General features: G+C 49.4%; 1 protein-coding gene across 2 annotated transcripts in view; it reads left to right on the top strand.

Annotated features, from left to right (window-relative positions):
* Window positions 1-15,147, top strand: part of TTBK1 (tau tubulin kinase 1) — a 121,039-nt gene that overhangs the window by 28,410 nt on the left and 77,482 nt on the right. For both annotated transcript variants that reach the window (XM_074949767.1, XM_074949768.1), the window contains exons 3-4: window positions 8,437-8,510; window positions 14,721-14,861. In XM_074949767.1, the coding sequence (XP_074805868.1) occupies window positions 8,437-8,510; window positions 14,721-14,861 (215 nt within the window). The remainder of the gene's footprint in view (window positions 1-8,436; window positions 8,511-14,720; window positions 14,862-15,147) is intronic.

The following is a 15,147-nucleotide window of genomic DNA, read 5'->3' as shown; positions in this document are numbered from 1 at the left end:
ACCTCCACAACCCCACCGGTTTAGTTCCCTCCGAGCTATGCAGTGTTAAATGGTGCAACCCTTCCTTTATAACTGCCCATACCTTTTCCTTAAATCACTTACTTATCTCCCAAAGTGACACGTTTCTCAGCGATTTTTCTTGCTGGCTTTGAGCTTATCTTTGTGGGGTTTTTGCACATATTCTTTAGCTACAATTACTGTTCCTCCAGGGTCGTCCATGGGTCTTATTCTTTAAAGCTCCAGTGACATTCAAGAGATCTTTTCTGTGTCCTGCCAATAATTCTTTTCCATTGATATCCAAATAACCCCCCCTATTTCTCTTACGTTACGGAATTTTTCTTAGGAGAGAACATGGTTTTTTCCTTCTTATTTTTTTAAAATGTTGCTCCACTTACTGGAGTTCCTTTTTTCCACCCAGTCCCAGTTTTCTGTCACTTTTCTGGGGAGTCCAAAGGGTCTGCCGTTGGATTTAATCCAACCCTCCAGCGAGGTACTGGCTTCCTCATACTTTTAACGCTTTCAGTTCCACTTCCCTTATTGTGAGGGTTTCTGCCTAACATTAAGGGGTGTATTACCAGACGCGGAGATCTCAGTGATACTCATCACTGAAGGTATTTTACCTGCTTTAGACAAGAGGGTCCTGGGTTCTGGCACCAAAATGTTGGGATTCCCTCACACCTTTTCCACTCAGCTTATCCAGAGTGCCTTGTCCAGTTCTGGGAGAACATTTTCTGCAGTTCTCTCGAATCCAAAAACTCGGCTGGAATCGAGACTCGTCACTGAGGTTTCTTTATTGCATTTCATGAAGCTACACGGGATGTGATCAGGCTCAGGTGGGGCATGGTGAATTAGGGTGCACCTCAACACCGAAGTACATCACTGTAAATCAGAGGATAGGTCTCTTCTAAACAGACTAACACATGCGCATCACATTCTACATTGTATCGCACGCTTGATGATTGGCTTATTGATTTTGTGACCCAATCCCTGTATAGATCATGAACTATCCCTATGCTACAGTATGTACTGGTAAGCAAAGGTGCATCTGTGAGTTTATCACACATGACCTTGTTTATCATTTATCTACTAGCTACGTATTAGTTACAAGGCCACTTGTGAATTCATGCTTTGTGCACTGTTAATCTCTGTTTTCTTACTTCTGTTTTCTTTCGTTGTTCATGAAAAGCCTACACATAGGGTATGTCTATGCAGCAAAAAAAACCTACAGCTGGCCCATGCCAGCCGGTTTGGGCTGCTGGACTATTTTCATTGCTGTGTAGACTTCTGAGCTCAGGCTGGAGCCTGGGCTCTGGGACCCTCCCACCTCTCAAGGTCCTGGGTTTCAGCTCATGCCTCTGAGGGTGACCCCCCTTATACATTAAAAAGGGGGGTGTTAATTTAATTTAATGGGTGCTCAGGGCTATCAGCTCTAACCACGGGGCTACGGGATAGTCCGATGGGGGGCTCCTCATGAAGTGTTTCACTTTGGATAAATAATTAGCGAGACACTGGAGCAGGGAGACTGGGCCCTTGGGCTCCCACCTCACAGGTGCCTGGCCTAGCCCTACCAGCCTAAAGAGTAATTCCCTCAGTCACGCTCTCCCCCCACACACTCAGCCCAGCCCAGCCTAGCCCATCCTCTGTGTGCTCAGAGATTATGTTTTCTGCTACAAAGGCATGATTTGCAAACTGAAAACAAACCACTGTTCAGGAGCTTTGGGAGACAGCAGCCCAGTCTTCTCTCTCTACCTTGGTCACATATATTAGGCCTCATTCCTCACAGTGTAATCAGGGTCACCTGCCTCCTCCACCTTTCAGGTTCACCCCTTTCCCTGCTGTTCTCACAGCCTGCTGGGGCACATTAACCCTCAGTGCCTAAAATCAGCTCATCTACGTGTCAGAAAGCTCCCAGGGGTGCATGTTCAGTGAGCAAGATAGTGGCCACTGTGGTTATGCCTATACAGCAACTAGACATCACAGCTGGCCCGTGGCAACTGACCCGAGCTCGTAGGGCTCGGGCTGTAGGGCTGTTTCATTGCTGTGTAGACTTCTGGGCATGACATGGAGCTGAAAGCTTGCAACCCCAAAGTAACCACTTTGCGACCCCCTGAGGGGTCAGACCCCGCAGTTTGAGAACACCTGCGTGAGTGTGTCTGCAGCAACGTTGTATGTGAAGTTATAAGATTCCCCTGCATGGTGTTATAAACTCATGTTCCAGCCCTGCCCAAAGAGAGGTTGGCATACAGGTCTGTCCTAAACAAAGGAAGGTGTGTTCTGCTTAATTGGCATTTAAGCAGTAAACAGAGTCCTCAAGCAGGAAGTAAAGACAAAGAAAGTTCCAACAGGTGACAAGAACCCAGCAGGGAACATCCTTCCACATAGACTCTTTGGCGCCTGGTTCTCAGGAAATGTTTTTCAGGAGAAGGACTGAAACTATAAAAAGGAGGGACAAACACCCCAAGACACCCCTCTCTCTCTCCCTGCCCATTGCTTTCACAGCACTTGAAGAGACAAAGGAAGCAACTATTGGACTCAGGGAGGGGTCTGGCCTAAAGAATTTAATGTAATTTGTCAAGTTAGGCATCAGTAAACGTTTTATCTTTATTTTTGGCTTTTACGCCTCATTACTTTTGCTCATTTCATATCTCTCTCTTTGTAGCTAATAAATTTGTTTCCTTGTTTTATCTAATCCAGTGTGTTCAAGTTAAAGTGTCTGGGTAACTCTATTTGGGGTAGCAAGTTGTTACCATATTATTCCTTTAAAGGAAAAACAGATTTAGTCCATACTGTCCTGGAGAGGGCTGGGCAGAACAGGACAAATGCTCCTGGGGGGAAATCTGGGACTGGGAGTGTTTGGGGTCATTTTTAAGGCTGGTAAGAGCCAAGGTGTGGCTGGCTGGCTGCAGCACACAGAGACCTAGCTGGGAGTGACTTACAGGTTGGAGGCTATTTGTGAGCAGCGAGGCATTGTAAAGGGTACCCCAGGTCACAGGGCAGGGTTGACACAGCTACTCATTAGTCTGGATCGTACCTCAGTATGGCACAGGCATGCATATTGCTTTACAGGACCAGGCTTCTGCCCGGCGAATATTAGTCGGTGTTAGACACAGATGGCAATCAGCCATGCGTAGGGAAGGGCATGGAGAAGTCCAGAGTCACCTCTTGCGCTCCCCTTGCTAGTTCCTTTCCCCCCATGTGCACAGAGCCTGGCTCTGGGGAGTGGGTCAGGGTGAGTGTCCTGCCCCTGGATCAGGGAATGGTCACAGTGATGCTGCCCTCCAGAGTTTGCAGTGGGCACGTATAATGAAGGAAAGGAAGGAGCAGAGTTTTCTTTTTCTCATTTGGCAGGAAGGCCCCTGTGATTACGAGAGAAGTTGTCTTTCCTCATTTCCTGAGCCTCTGCACCTGCTTTGGAATGCTGGCAGAGGGAGACATGGCTGCTCGGTGTCATGAGACTTGGGTGTCACTTTCCAGAGCAGATGGGACACTTATAAAATAGCAGCATTTGTTATGGAAGGTTACAATACTGAGTCCCTTGGGGCGTTCCTGCAGGGGCAGAGTTAAGGTTGTTTGAGGGGAGTTGTGTGAGAAGCATTACCCTTAACTCTGTTTCCTGACTTTTTTAAGTGTCTGGGGTTTGTTGTTGTAACGTTAATGCTCTGTTTAGGGTTTGCACATGGCTCGAGGAACTGGGACTCTCGTCCACGTGTCTTGAGTACCTGTGGCTTAATCTGACCCTGGTGGCAGCAATCTTCACTTCACTTTAGCTATGTGCCATGCGTAAACCCAATGGATTTATCCCCTTTGCCCTTCTCTGTGCTCCTGCGGGGAGGAGCTGCTGCAAACTGTTGGATCAAGCACTATGCTGTATGCTGAGCCGTTGCTGGGTGGGGCCCTGCTGCAGTGGAGACAGTCACTCTAAGAAGATCCCTTTGTAAAATGTTGCTCTGTCATCCTTTGTGCAGTGATAAGGAAAGCATCTGACCCTCCCTGGGACTGCGGCTCAGGGATTCTGAGGGGGTGTTGCTCAGGGCTCCGGGCTTGCTCTGTCGGAAGAGGTGGGATGGCTGTGCAGCGAGAGCCGGGGGCAGGAGCCTACATGTCTGTGCATGCCGTGTGCTGCATTCCCTGTCTGCTAGTTCTACCGCAGAGCTGCTGTTCTGCCGCAGACTGCAGCCGTGTGAAGCTGGGAGCCATGTGCGCTCCTCCTCGACCTCACTCTGCAGGACGCCTGCTCCCATATTTACAAGCTCCTGGAGTTCACTGTGGCATTTCCCCGTCCATTCCTTTGGCTCAGTTTAACAATCTCATTACGTAGGCCTCTGATCAGTTTTACTCTGCAATGCAGGGATCTGCTGAATATTGAACAGTTGTGTGAGGTGCCGACTGTCTGTCATAGCCATGCTGTGGTCTGATTGCATCATGATCGGATCACAGCAGGCACCGAGCGGTGGTGCATTGCCTGCTCCCTGCTCACTGCAGGGGGAGGCAGAGGTGGGGATGTCCTGACACAGGAGGGCCTTTCCACGCTTTGCCCATTTGTTCCCAGATAGCTGTCCAGTAGCTATTCGCAATGCCGTTCCCTGGCATACCTGTGTTGCTTTCATTAGTGGAGACTGCTGCAGCCTTGGCTCCATGTAATTCCGGTCTCATCTCCTTGCAGAGGCTTTTCGTGTGGCCGAATAAATCTGTGTCCTCACCAAGCGTGTGCTGTATGTCCCTGGTGTCGAAGCGGGTGGGCGAGGGATGGAAGGAAGGGGATTCAGAATGAGCCGCGCTGACTCGCTCCGTTTACCGCTGTCTGCCATGGTCTGCGGGGGAGTTGGCAGGTACCTTCTCTACCAGGAAAATGGCTCAGGGGCAGCCCCATGGCAGACGCTCTCTGACAAAACAAAGGCACCTGCTAACTTTCTGGAGCCTTCTTCCCTTCTGCTCTAAAATGTGTTTGGCTCCTCTCCTGCTCTGATCTCCAGGGTGGGGTCTTTCTCCCCAGCCTCAGAGGAGAGCATGACAGTCTCCCTGGCTGGACATCATCTTCCTGGCCATGGAGAGAGAAGATCCTGCGGTCCCCAACTAAGTTCCCTCTAAGCTGTGCGGCCGTGCAGCAGGCTATTAAGGGCCGTGCAGATGGGGAGAGGTGCCCCTCCCCCAGCCTTGGAGCCGCCACGGCCAGGATGAGGCGCTTCTCCCTGGACTGCTGCAGCAAGAGAGAGCTGGGGGGAGTCCTTTCTCCCTGCCGCAGCCCCGGGGCAGCCTGCACCCCAAACCCCTCAACCCCAGCCCCACCCCAGAGCCTGCACCCCCAGCCAGAGGCCTCATCCCCCCACACCCCAACCCTCTGCCCCATCCCTGAACCCCAAACCCCTCATACCTTGCCCCGCCCCAGAGCCCACACCCCCAGCAGGAGCCCGCACCCCCCCCACCCCAATCCTCTGCACTACCACTGAACCTCCTCCTGCACCACAAACCCCTCATCCCTGGCCCCACCCCAGAACCTGCACCCCCAGCCAGAGCCCTCAGCCCCCCCCACCCTCTGGCCCTGAGCCCCCTCCCCCACCCCAAACCCCTCATCCCTGGCCCCACCCCAGAGCCTGCACCCCCAGCCAGAGCCCTCACCCCCACCCCAATCCTCTGCCCCAGCCCTGAACCTCCTCATGCACCCCAAACCCCTTGGCCCTACCCCCACCACACATCACCTCCATATTGATGCACATAACAAAATTCATTCCACATATGGACCTAAAAAATTAGAGGGAACATTGGTGCCCACCAGGGTTGTATTCGTGCTGCTCTGGAATTCTGATAGTCTGAGGGGCAGCGTAGTTGCCCACGTCCCAAGCCGTGCCTGCTGTAGCCCTTGCTCCCACCAAGCACACAGCGCGCTGTCTGGCCAAGCACTGGCGCCATGCCTTTCCTAGGGGCTTCTCCTTTACAGAAAACAGTCTGTCTATCTGGTGCCTGCTGGAGTTGAAAAGTGAGAAGATAATAAGACAGAAAATATCATATTGCCGCTATATAAATCCATGGTACGCCCACACCTTGAACATTGTGTGCAAAATGTGATTGCCCCATCTCAAAAAAGATCTATTGGAATTGGAAAAGGTTCAGGAAAGGGCAACAAAAATTATTAGGGGTATGGAACGGCTGCCGTAGGAGGAGAGATTAATAAGACTGGGACTTTTCAGCTTGGAAAAGAGACAGCTAAGGGAGGGTAGGATAGAGGTCTATAAAATCATGACTGGTGTGGAGAAAGTAAATGAGGAAGTGTTATTTACTCCTTCTCATAACACAAGAACAAGGGGTCACCAAATGACATTAATAGGCAGCAGGTTTAAAACAAACAAAAGGAAGTGTTTCTTCACACAACGTACAGTCAGTCTGTGGAACTCTTTGCCGGAGGATGTTGTGAAGGCCAAGACTATAACAGGGTTCAAAAAAGAACTAGATAAATTCATGGAGGATAGGTCCATCGATGGCTGTTAGCCAGGATGGGCAGGGATGGTGTCCCTAGCCTCTATTTGCCAGACGCTGGGATTGGACAACAGGGGATGGATCACTCGATGATTCCCTGTTCTGTTCATTCCCTCTGGAGCACCTGCCATTGGCCTCTGCTGGAATACAGGATACTGGGCTAGATGGACCTTTGTTCTGACCCAGTATGGCCAGTCTTATGTTCTTATAAGAACCCATGGGAAAAAAAACTAAGGGTATGTCTACACTGTAATTAAAAACCCGCAGCTGCCCTATACCAGCTGTCTCGGGCTTGAGGGGCTCTGGCTAAGGGGCTGTTTAGCTGCAGTGTAGACCTTCGGGCTTGGCCTGAGCTCTGGGACCCTCCCTTCTCACAGGAAATTATAGACCAATCAGCCTAACTTCAGTACCTGGAATGATACTGGAACACATTATTAATCAGTTTGTAAGCACCTGGAGGATAATAGGGCTATAAGGAATAGCCAGCATGGATTTATAAAAAAACAAATCATGCCAAACCAATCGGATTTCCTTCTTTGACAGGGTTAGTGGATGGGGGGAAGCACTATTTTGATTTTAATAAGGCTTTTGACACAGCCCCACTTGACATTCTCATAAGCAAACTAGGGAAATCTGGTCTAGACGAAATTACTATTAGGTGGATGCACAACTGGTTGAACTTGAAAGACCGTACTCAACAGGTGGTTATCAATGGTTCGTTGTCAAACTAGAAGGGTGTATGTGGTGGGTCCCGCAGGAGTCAGGAGTCAGCTGGGAGGGTGTGATGGGGTAGTCTCCCCTTAAGGGTAATAGAGCCTAATGGTCAGCCCACCCCATCAGGTGGCCTGGCCCTTTAAAAGTTTGAAAAGTCTGACTATATATACAAAGATCTGGGAATGGCTGGGAAAGAGGAAGCCATCCAGGGAGTAAGAGGTGTTTGGGAAGAAATGCTGTTACTGTTTCTTTAAGGGCCTGGGGCCAGGAGCCTTGCAGATAGGGCAGGGCAGGACTCCTCTCTTGCCCGGCCAGCTGGGAGAAGGAGCCCAGCATAAAGGCTGCCTCCTCCCTCATGGCAGAGCAGACACCAGGAGGCGTCAGCAGGGCAAGGGTGACTTGTTAAGCACCCTGAAAGCCAGCCAGCTAGTTAAAGAGAAGAGTCCAGCTGAGGAAGAAGTTGGTGAAGGTTGCAAGCTGGCTAACCCACAACTCAGCTCCTAAGAGGAGCTGGGGCTTCTGCTTCAGAAGGACCAGAGGATGTGATCAGCAGAACCCAGCTCCAGCTGGGAGAGCTGGAGAGACTCCTGTCTAGAGCGTGAGGGACTAACAAATACAGCTCAGCTTCAAAAAGGAGTTTTGGGCATGCCTGCTTGAAGAAGCCTGAAAGGAGTAACTCAGGGAAGGAACTGGGAAGGATTCCAGAAACAGACTGTTTACAGGTGAGAAAAGTCTCTTGATGGGAGGAGCCAGAGATTGCTAGTTGGACTGAGCTTAAGATGACAGATGTCCCTGGGTGTATCTGAGTAAGCGCCTCCTTATGGTTATGGGACACAGGGCCGTGGGGTTGAGTGGGTGGCTAGCAGCTTTGGCCTTGAAGATTTAATTTGGAGTATTTACTATTCTAATTCTAGCTATCGTCGTTGTTAGACCAATGTCTGTTCCTATATGACTCCTGCTGAGCTCTTGACTTCAGTGGTATCCAGTGGCTGTGAGTTCCAGAGGCTAAGTACATGGGGTGGGAAATTTGAGACTCTTCAGTTTCATTGACTGACTGGCAGAATCAACCTTCCCTAATATCATTTCTTCTTCTTACTATGTAAACCTCTATTGGGTTTACATTTATTCCTCTTGTAAGATAAACGGTCCAGTCTTTTCAGGCTGACTAGATGTTGGCTGTGAAGCTCTTTCTCTGCAGAAGCTGGGTCTGGTTTCTTATATTATATTCTGTGTGTTTGTATTTCCCTGCAGGGAAAGACCATGTTTGCAGATTTATCGGCTGTGGAAGGAATGAGAAATTTAATTATGTGGTCATGCAGCTTCAGGTGAGTTCTTCTGTTCCTTGTCTCAGAGACACCTGGGCTTTGCCGTTGTTCCCAGTCAGCAGGAGAGTGAGGATGAGAGTTGGGGTGGAGGCTGGCTGGATGAGGGAGGGGGATCTTTTGTTGCCTTTCAGATCCCTGTGTGGCTCAGCTTGAGACTCTCCCCTTCTGTATAGTCAGCACCTCCAAGAGCCTACAGAGCTACTGGGGCTCTGTGTAGGGCCCATAACAAAAGCAGCTGTCCCCCACAACAGGCCTTTGCAGGTGAAGAGATGAAATCACTGGCTGGGATTGCTGCAAGGGGAGAGACAGCTGATGGAAGGCCTCCTGGGGGAGGGGAATAACCTCTAGTGAATGGAGATTTAAAGCAACACCTTCATCTTGGTAGTGAGCCAGTTTCAAACAGTGAGTTAAAAGCAGATTTATATTTGATGCCTGCCCCAGAGTGTCTCTTGGCCAGTGTTGGGGGTTTTATTATCACATTTGCCTGTCGATTATTATTTATTGTATTGTTTGTGTGACAGTAGCACCCAGAAGCGCCGACTGTCCTCAGGGCTCCATTGCGCCTGGCTCTGTATAGCCATAAAATAAAAGACCCTCTCTGCTCAAGAGTTTACAACCGAACCAGGCATGATGTGACAGATGGGTGCAGAACACTGTGAATGGAAGGTGAGGGTGACGGTAACAAGTAATAGGAAGTCAAAGTCTCATCTACTAGCGAAGGGTACAGTTTCTCTCATTCACTCATATTATTTAATTTAAATTAAATTATCTTTATATTATCTTTAAATAATAAAAGTGAATGAGAGAAACGGGTAGATCACTAACCGAGCACTGCCTAGCTGGTAACGTTTGACAGCTTTTCAGTGGGCATTGCAGCAGAGGTGGGTGAAGAAGGGAACTGAAGGGTTAGAGGAAGAGGCTGTGTGAATTAATTAGGGGAGGGTGTTCCATGCGTAGGGGGCAGCATGGAAGAGGTGCCAAGGTACTTGGGGGTGGGGAAGCAGAGAAGCAAGTGATGGTGGCTGCCCTGGTTTATGGAGCAAAGAGGCTGCTGAGATGTGCCATATACCAAGTACTGTCAAATACCCAGAGCAAGCAAGTTTTGGCAGATAGAAAAGTAGCATTTCCACCAGGGATCTTATGTGGCATAGGTAAAGATAATAGGTAAATGCTATTCAGAGAGAATTTGTGACTTTTTTGTTATCTTGACCGTGCCCCTTCAAAATAAACTTCTCATTCTTTCTTTTAAAGTGTACTTCTTACCTGAGGGCTTGTCCCCTGTGTCTTCCTCTTGGTGCCGGATGCAGTCGGCACCTCTTCTGTCTAGGGGAATCTTGCATCACTCAGAATGCAGTGGGTGCAAGGCCTTTTCAAAAGGACAGTGAAATCCATGGAGGCCAGGCTGAAAATGTACCTCCTTGGCTGCTCCATGGGCCCCATTGGACCCTCCTGGAACAGCCGACAACAGGTTCTGAAGAGTGGGCCAAAAAAACCCAGCACCTTCTAACTTCTCTTGTCTGTTCCTGCGGACCTCCAAAGTCGTTCCTGCTGCTTTTAGTGGTAGCAATTTTAACCTTCCAACCCGTGCTAGCCCTGCAGAGCCAACACAGCTGTACAAGAGTAACTGCGGCCTGAGCGCCTCTACAGAATTCTCTTAAGATGTAATTGCAAGACCCAATTCTGCCCCACTTCCACCTGTACAAGCCCCCAAAGACAATGGGACATGGGGTAACTTTTAGTCCCAGAAGTTTCTCCATTGCTTGTCAAAATCAACTCTCATGGGGCTGCTCCAGAGCTGCTGTCTCACTGCCTTTCCTGGGATGCTCTGCAGGACCCCCAATTCCCTGGCACTGCAGGGGACTTTCTCGTTAGTCCAGCAATACTCAGGCTCTCCTTCTGACTGTTGCTACTTTGGAGCAATGCTCCTTGCAGCTGCTTCTCGACCAGTTCGGTGTTGCTGATATAATCAGGGCACTTCAGTTTCACTGCTGCCTCCCAGACTTTTGCAGAGCTGCTCCTGTTTTCTAGCTTCCTTTGAGGCCATCCTGGACCACCATGGCTTTCCATGCCCCTGGGTAGCTTTATTGACCTGAGACCATGCCTTTGTCTCCCTCACCTGCCATGGGAGGATTGTGGATCAACAAGGCAGCATTCTATGTGTGCAGTTTTTTTTGGCTTTTTCTTAAAAAGATCCCCCATGATTCCAGTAGCATAAAATGAGGTCACGAAAGGCCCCAGAAACAACATCCTGGCAACAGGACAGCTCTGGCTGCACTCCACAAAGCCAGAACATTCGGAGTGGATAAAAAGCTGTGCTCCCTGTTCTTAACTCACACAGACAGAGAAAAAGAAAAGGCTAGAAAGCCAGGTGCAGCCAAACCCTTAATGCTTCCTTAGTGACTTGGTTCTGGGAGGGGCATGGATGGAGATCCAGGGTGTTTCATTGGGTTTGGGTGTGATCTGTAGGGAGCCTGTAGGCACAAGTCCCCAGGAAGCACCTGCAATCCTTTCTAGCCCCATTCCTTTGTGAACTTGGCTTGACTCATCCTTTCTATGTCCGTGACATTTCATATGTTTCTGAGGGGTAGAGATAACAGGGTTCTATAATACAGTGTTATCAGCACACTGCAAATAATTCCTGTGTTTATCGTAGGTCCTCCGAACGTTTTCAATAACACAGTTTGGCCTTCTGCCAAAGGAATTCTTTTCCTAGGTGCTTTTGATTAGTTGATAGCCTTCCCTGATGCTGAAGATTACCAGGAGAGTGCTTCATCAAAAGGATTACACATCTCAAAATCCACTTTCTGTTTGACAGTCAAAAAAGGCATAGGCAGAGTTCAGAAGACAAGGATAAACAGAACCCTGTGATTTGGATACATAGTCCATCCTTAGCTTTCATTAAATTGTCTTTAAAGCTATTCATGAGGATTAGAACAGGGCCCCTGAATGACTTGTGGTTTTATATCTGTAAAAAAGCTCACATAATGACAGTATGTAACAGGAGAGGAAGCAGTTACAAAAGGTTCTGAGAGGGAAATTTCATACTTAAGGTAGCATTCCCAGAGAAAAAATACATGTTGAAGGTGATATGTATGCCCCTAAACTCTACCTTAGCCAGCAAGTGAGAGGATGTAACTTTCCAGAGAGCAATTGTATCTGCCCCAAATCAAAACAGCAACAAGTAGTCAGTTGCACCTAGTATATTTCAACTCCTAAAAACAGGGTTTACTTTATTAGGCAGTTTACCTTGCAATCTTTAGTCTCCTTCGGTCTTTTTCAAGAACAGCGTCTACTTCCAATCCACTCCTGGTCTAGCACTTGCAGAGAACTCTATCTATGTCGGCGCTGACTCGGGTAGCGTAAAGAGAAAAAGGGATGAGACAACATCAGCCATTAGGGCTCAAATGGAAAAGTAAAAGAGAGCAGGTGTCCCAAAGGAGCGTGGCTGCAGTTCAGATCCGCACCCCTTCCTGGCTCCTAGAGCCTGGAGGAGGTTTTGGCTGGGGAGCTGTGCTCCTGTAGAGCCCCTGCCTTGCGGTGCACTCATTGCTATTTGAATTTTTGCTGTGGGAGCCCTGAGAAGGAAAGAAGCTGTGTGTTTGCTATGGGGCACTCATGGACTGCCAGGACTACCGCAGTGAGGAGATGCAATCAGCCGACAGAGTTGCCAGCTCTTAGGATTTGATCAAGTCACACGGTAGCTGCTCTCCTTTTAAAGCTGCCCCTGATTTTTCCCGCTGACTTCTTGTGAATCGCTGCCCCTGTTAAAAATGGACACTGGTCTCATTACGGCCCGTGGGACTGAAGTTAGGGCATGCTCTGAGTCAAAATAGCTGCCACAGCCCTGTGCAGTTTGCAGGTGGAAGTGATGCAGCCCCTAGTAAAGATGGCCACTATTTCCCATAGATTCAGTGGGATTGAAGCCAGCCTTCCCTTTGGGAAGATGGCCAGCTCCTGAATTCTGTGGTTAGGAAATGGTGAAGAGGCAGGAGAATATGGCATGCAGGAGGGAGACTTCGGGGGTGGAAGGGATCTTGGGAAGAGACAGAAGGCTGTGTGGAGGTTAGAGGGAGAGTGGGGCCATAAAGAGGAAGATTAGGTGTAAGTGGGGGAATGATAAAGGTGCAGAGGAGTGTGGGGCAGAGCAGGAGAATGTAAGGGGTAGAAGCTATAGGGGCAGGTAAATAAAGAGGGTGGGGGGGGGAATAGGATGTTGTGGGGGAGGATATGAGTGAGGCAGGACACTGGATGGAGCAGGGAAGGTGGCTGGGTGGGGGATAGGATGGCAGCTCCCTTAACCCAGGGGATATGAGAGGAGAAGGGCAGTCATTTGAGTGTGCGGTGAGGGTGAATTGTGAACCTGAAATGATCACGCACAAACTGGGAATGGTGGCCTCCCGACAGCACTGAGAGCATGGCGTGCTTCCTTCTTGTTTGAAAACCTCATGACTTTTAAGCCCATCTTATGGTTTTTATATATATATATTTTTTTATCCCCTGGGGTCTGACTCGTGATTTTTAACCACTCGGGGCGAGATTTGCTGTTGGTTTTTAAAAAAAAAAAAAAAAAAAAAGGGCAAAGGTTAGAAATGTGGGTGACAAATGCTGAGATATAGCCAGGAATCGTACACCTAATCTCTAAGGGAAAACAATCCAGAACGCAGGTAACAGGCGAAGCTGGTGGGTGGGCGCTTGCATTGCATTATGGCAGGGAAAGGGTACTGGTGAGTTTAGGTTCCATGTGCAAAGGACCAGGTCACAGAACAGAAAGAGGCAAAACCAAACACCAATCATGCAGCCTGGCAGCACATTCCTGAAACTGGGGCTTGGGGCAATGCCAACAAGCCGGGCTGCAGTGCCTGCTCCACACGGCAGCACCAGCAGGGTTAACACCAGTTAGTCCTCCATGTGGGGGAATGTTCCCTGTGTGGACAGGCATGCTGAGGGGTGACTAGACTGCGGGGTGGAATTTCTGGCCAGAAGGGACCATTCTGGTCAGCTAGTCTGGACATGGGCAGGGGCCATAGGTTTGCTGCAAAGAGTGGTATGGAGGCAGATCTGCAGCTTGCCATGTCTGTGCTGGGATTTTACAGTGCATTAGTGATTCCATCTGAAAACAGCTGTTTCTCCTAGTTTGGACATGGTCATGGAGTGAAGGTGGGGGAAGCAGTTCAGGGGACGCAACTGTGGTGGAGTGGGGAAATGAGGGATGTGGATGGGGAGATGGGACGGCAGTGGAGTGGACACAGATGGGGGGGACATGACTTTGGTGGAATGAAGGCAACTGTTGCTGGGTGCGGAGTGAAGCGGGAGGTGAGTCTATAAGAGGAAAGGCGAGGGAATGCATGAATGAAGGCAGGGCAGAGGGAGAAGGGGCGGAGTGGGAAAGCCTGTGCGTTTGGTTTCTGGCACACAAGAAGAAAGCTCATCATTTCTGGGGGCTCATTGAGGCCTGTGACCTGGTTCTCACATGTGTGCTTACATGAATTTAATGTAGTGGTCATAGTTCAGTATTCTGCTGAACTGATAGCCTTTACTTAGACTCTGAAATGAACTGAGGAAAAGGTTAAATTACCACTTACTCATGAGGAAAAAAATAATCTCGCCAGGAAAAATTGCACTCTAGCAACTCTGTATCTGGCCTGCTTCTTAATACAAGAGCATTGCTGTGCTTGGACTTGCATGAAAATACTTACATGAAGCTCACACCCAGAGGAGTGGGTGTCTTGTGGGGGGCTCCTAATGGAATTGGTTCCAAAAGGCGTTAACAGCCAATGGGCGCTTAGCTCATTGACCACCCTTGTGACTGGCTGACTCTCTGGCCTTTCTGCTGAGCTTCCAGCCCAGGGCTGAATAGGTTGGGACACTGAAATGGGAACCATCTGTATTCAGCACTGTATCTCGGTCTGTGTGAAGTCTGCCCTACTACTATCCTTCCCAGGCCTGGTGTGAAGACAGGTAAATGGGGTTCTTCAGCTTCCAGAGCTGTCAGTCTGGCACCTTTTTATCAGCAAGTAATTCACTGGAAAATGAAATCCAAGAAACAACTCAGACCTAGGTGTGCGCACATCTCTGATTGGGTGGGGATGGGGAGGGGAGTGTGTGTGTGTTAAGCCTTGGTGCTGTAAAGCATTCTCTGTCTGGGTGTGGATTAAATGTAGCAAATGGTGCGTGGAGGTGTTGGGGTACACGCCGTATTAATTGTTTCAGGGCCGGAACCTTGCAGACCTCAGAAGAAGCCAGCCTCGGGGGACTTTTACGCTGAGCACAACCCTGCGATTGGGCAAGCAGATTCTAGAATCCATAGAAGCCATTCACTCTGTGGGATTCCTGCACCGGGATATCAAGCCGGTAGGTAGTTTTCAAAGAGTTTGTAAACTTTAAGATTGAGTCAACAGTCACCCCGATGGCTGGGACAGTGGGAAGTCTTGGCAGAGACTACTGTGTAGCCCCAGTCGACATGCAAGAGAGGAGTAGAGTGACGTACTCCCCAGCCACCCCTCTCTAGAAGAGGCCACTTCACAGTGGGTCTGTGGCTCTGGTGTCATGCTGCCCCCCAGTCAGGTCAGATTTTGGGGGAACGCTGCCTCCAAGTATTATTCTGGAATCCAGCCCATCACTGCTAAGCAGCTGTTAC

This window comes from Natator depressus, chromosome 3 (genome assembly GCF_965152275.1).
Source record: "Natator depressus isolate rNatDep1 chromosome 3, rNatDep2.hap1, whole genome shotgun sequence".
Taxonomy (NCBI): Eukaryota; Metazoa; Chordata; order Testudines; family Cheloniidae; genus Natator; species Natator depressus.
This window is presented reverse-complemented; position numbering and strand designations above follow the sequence as displayed.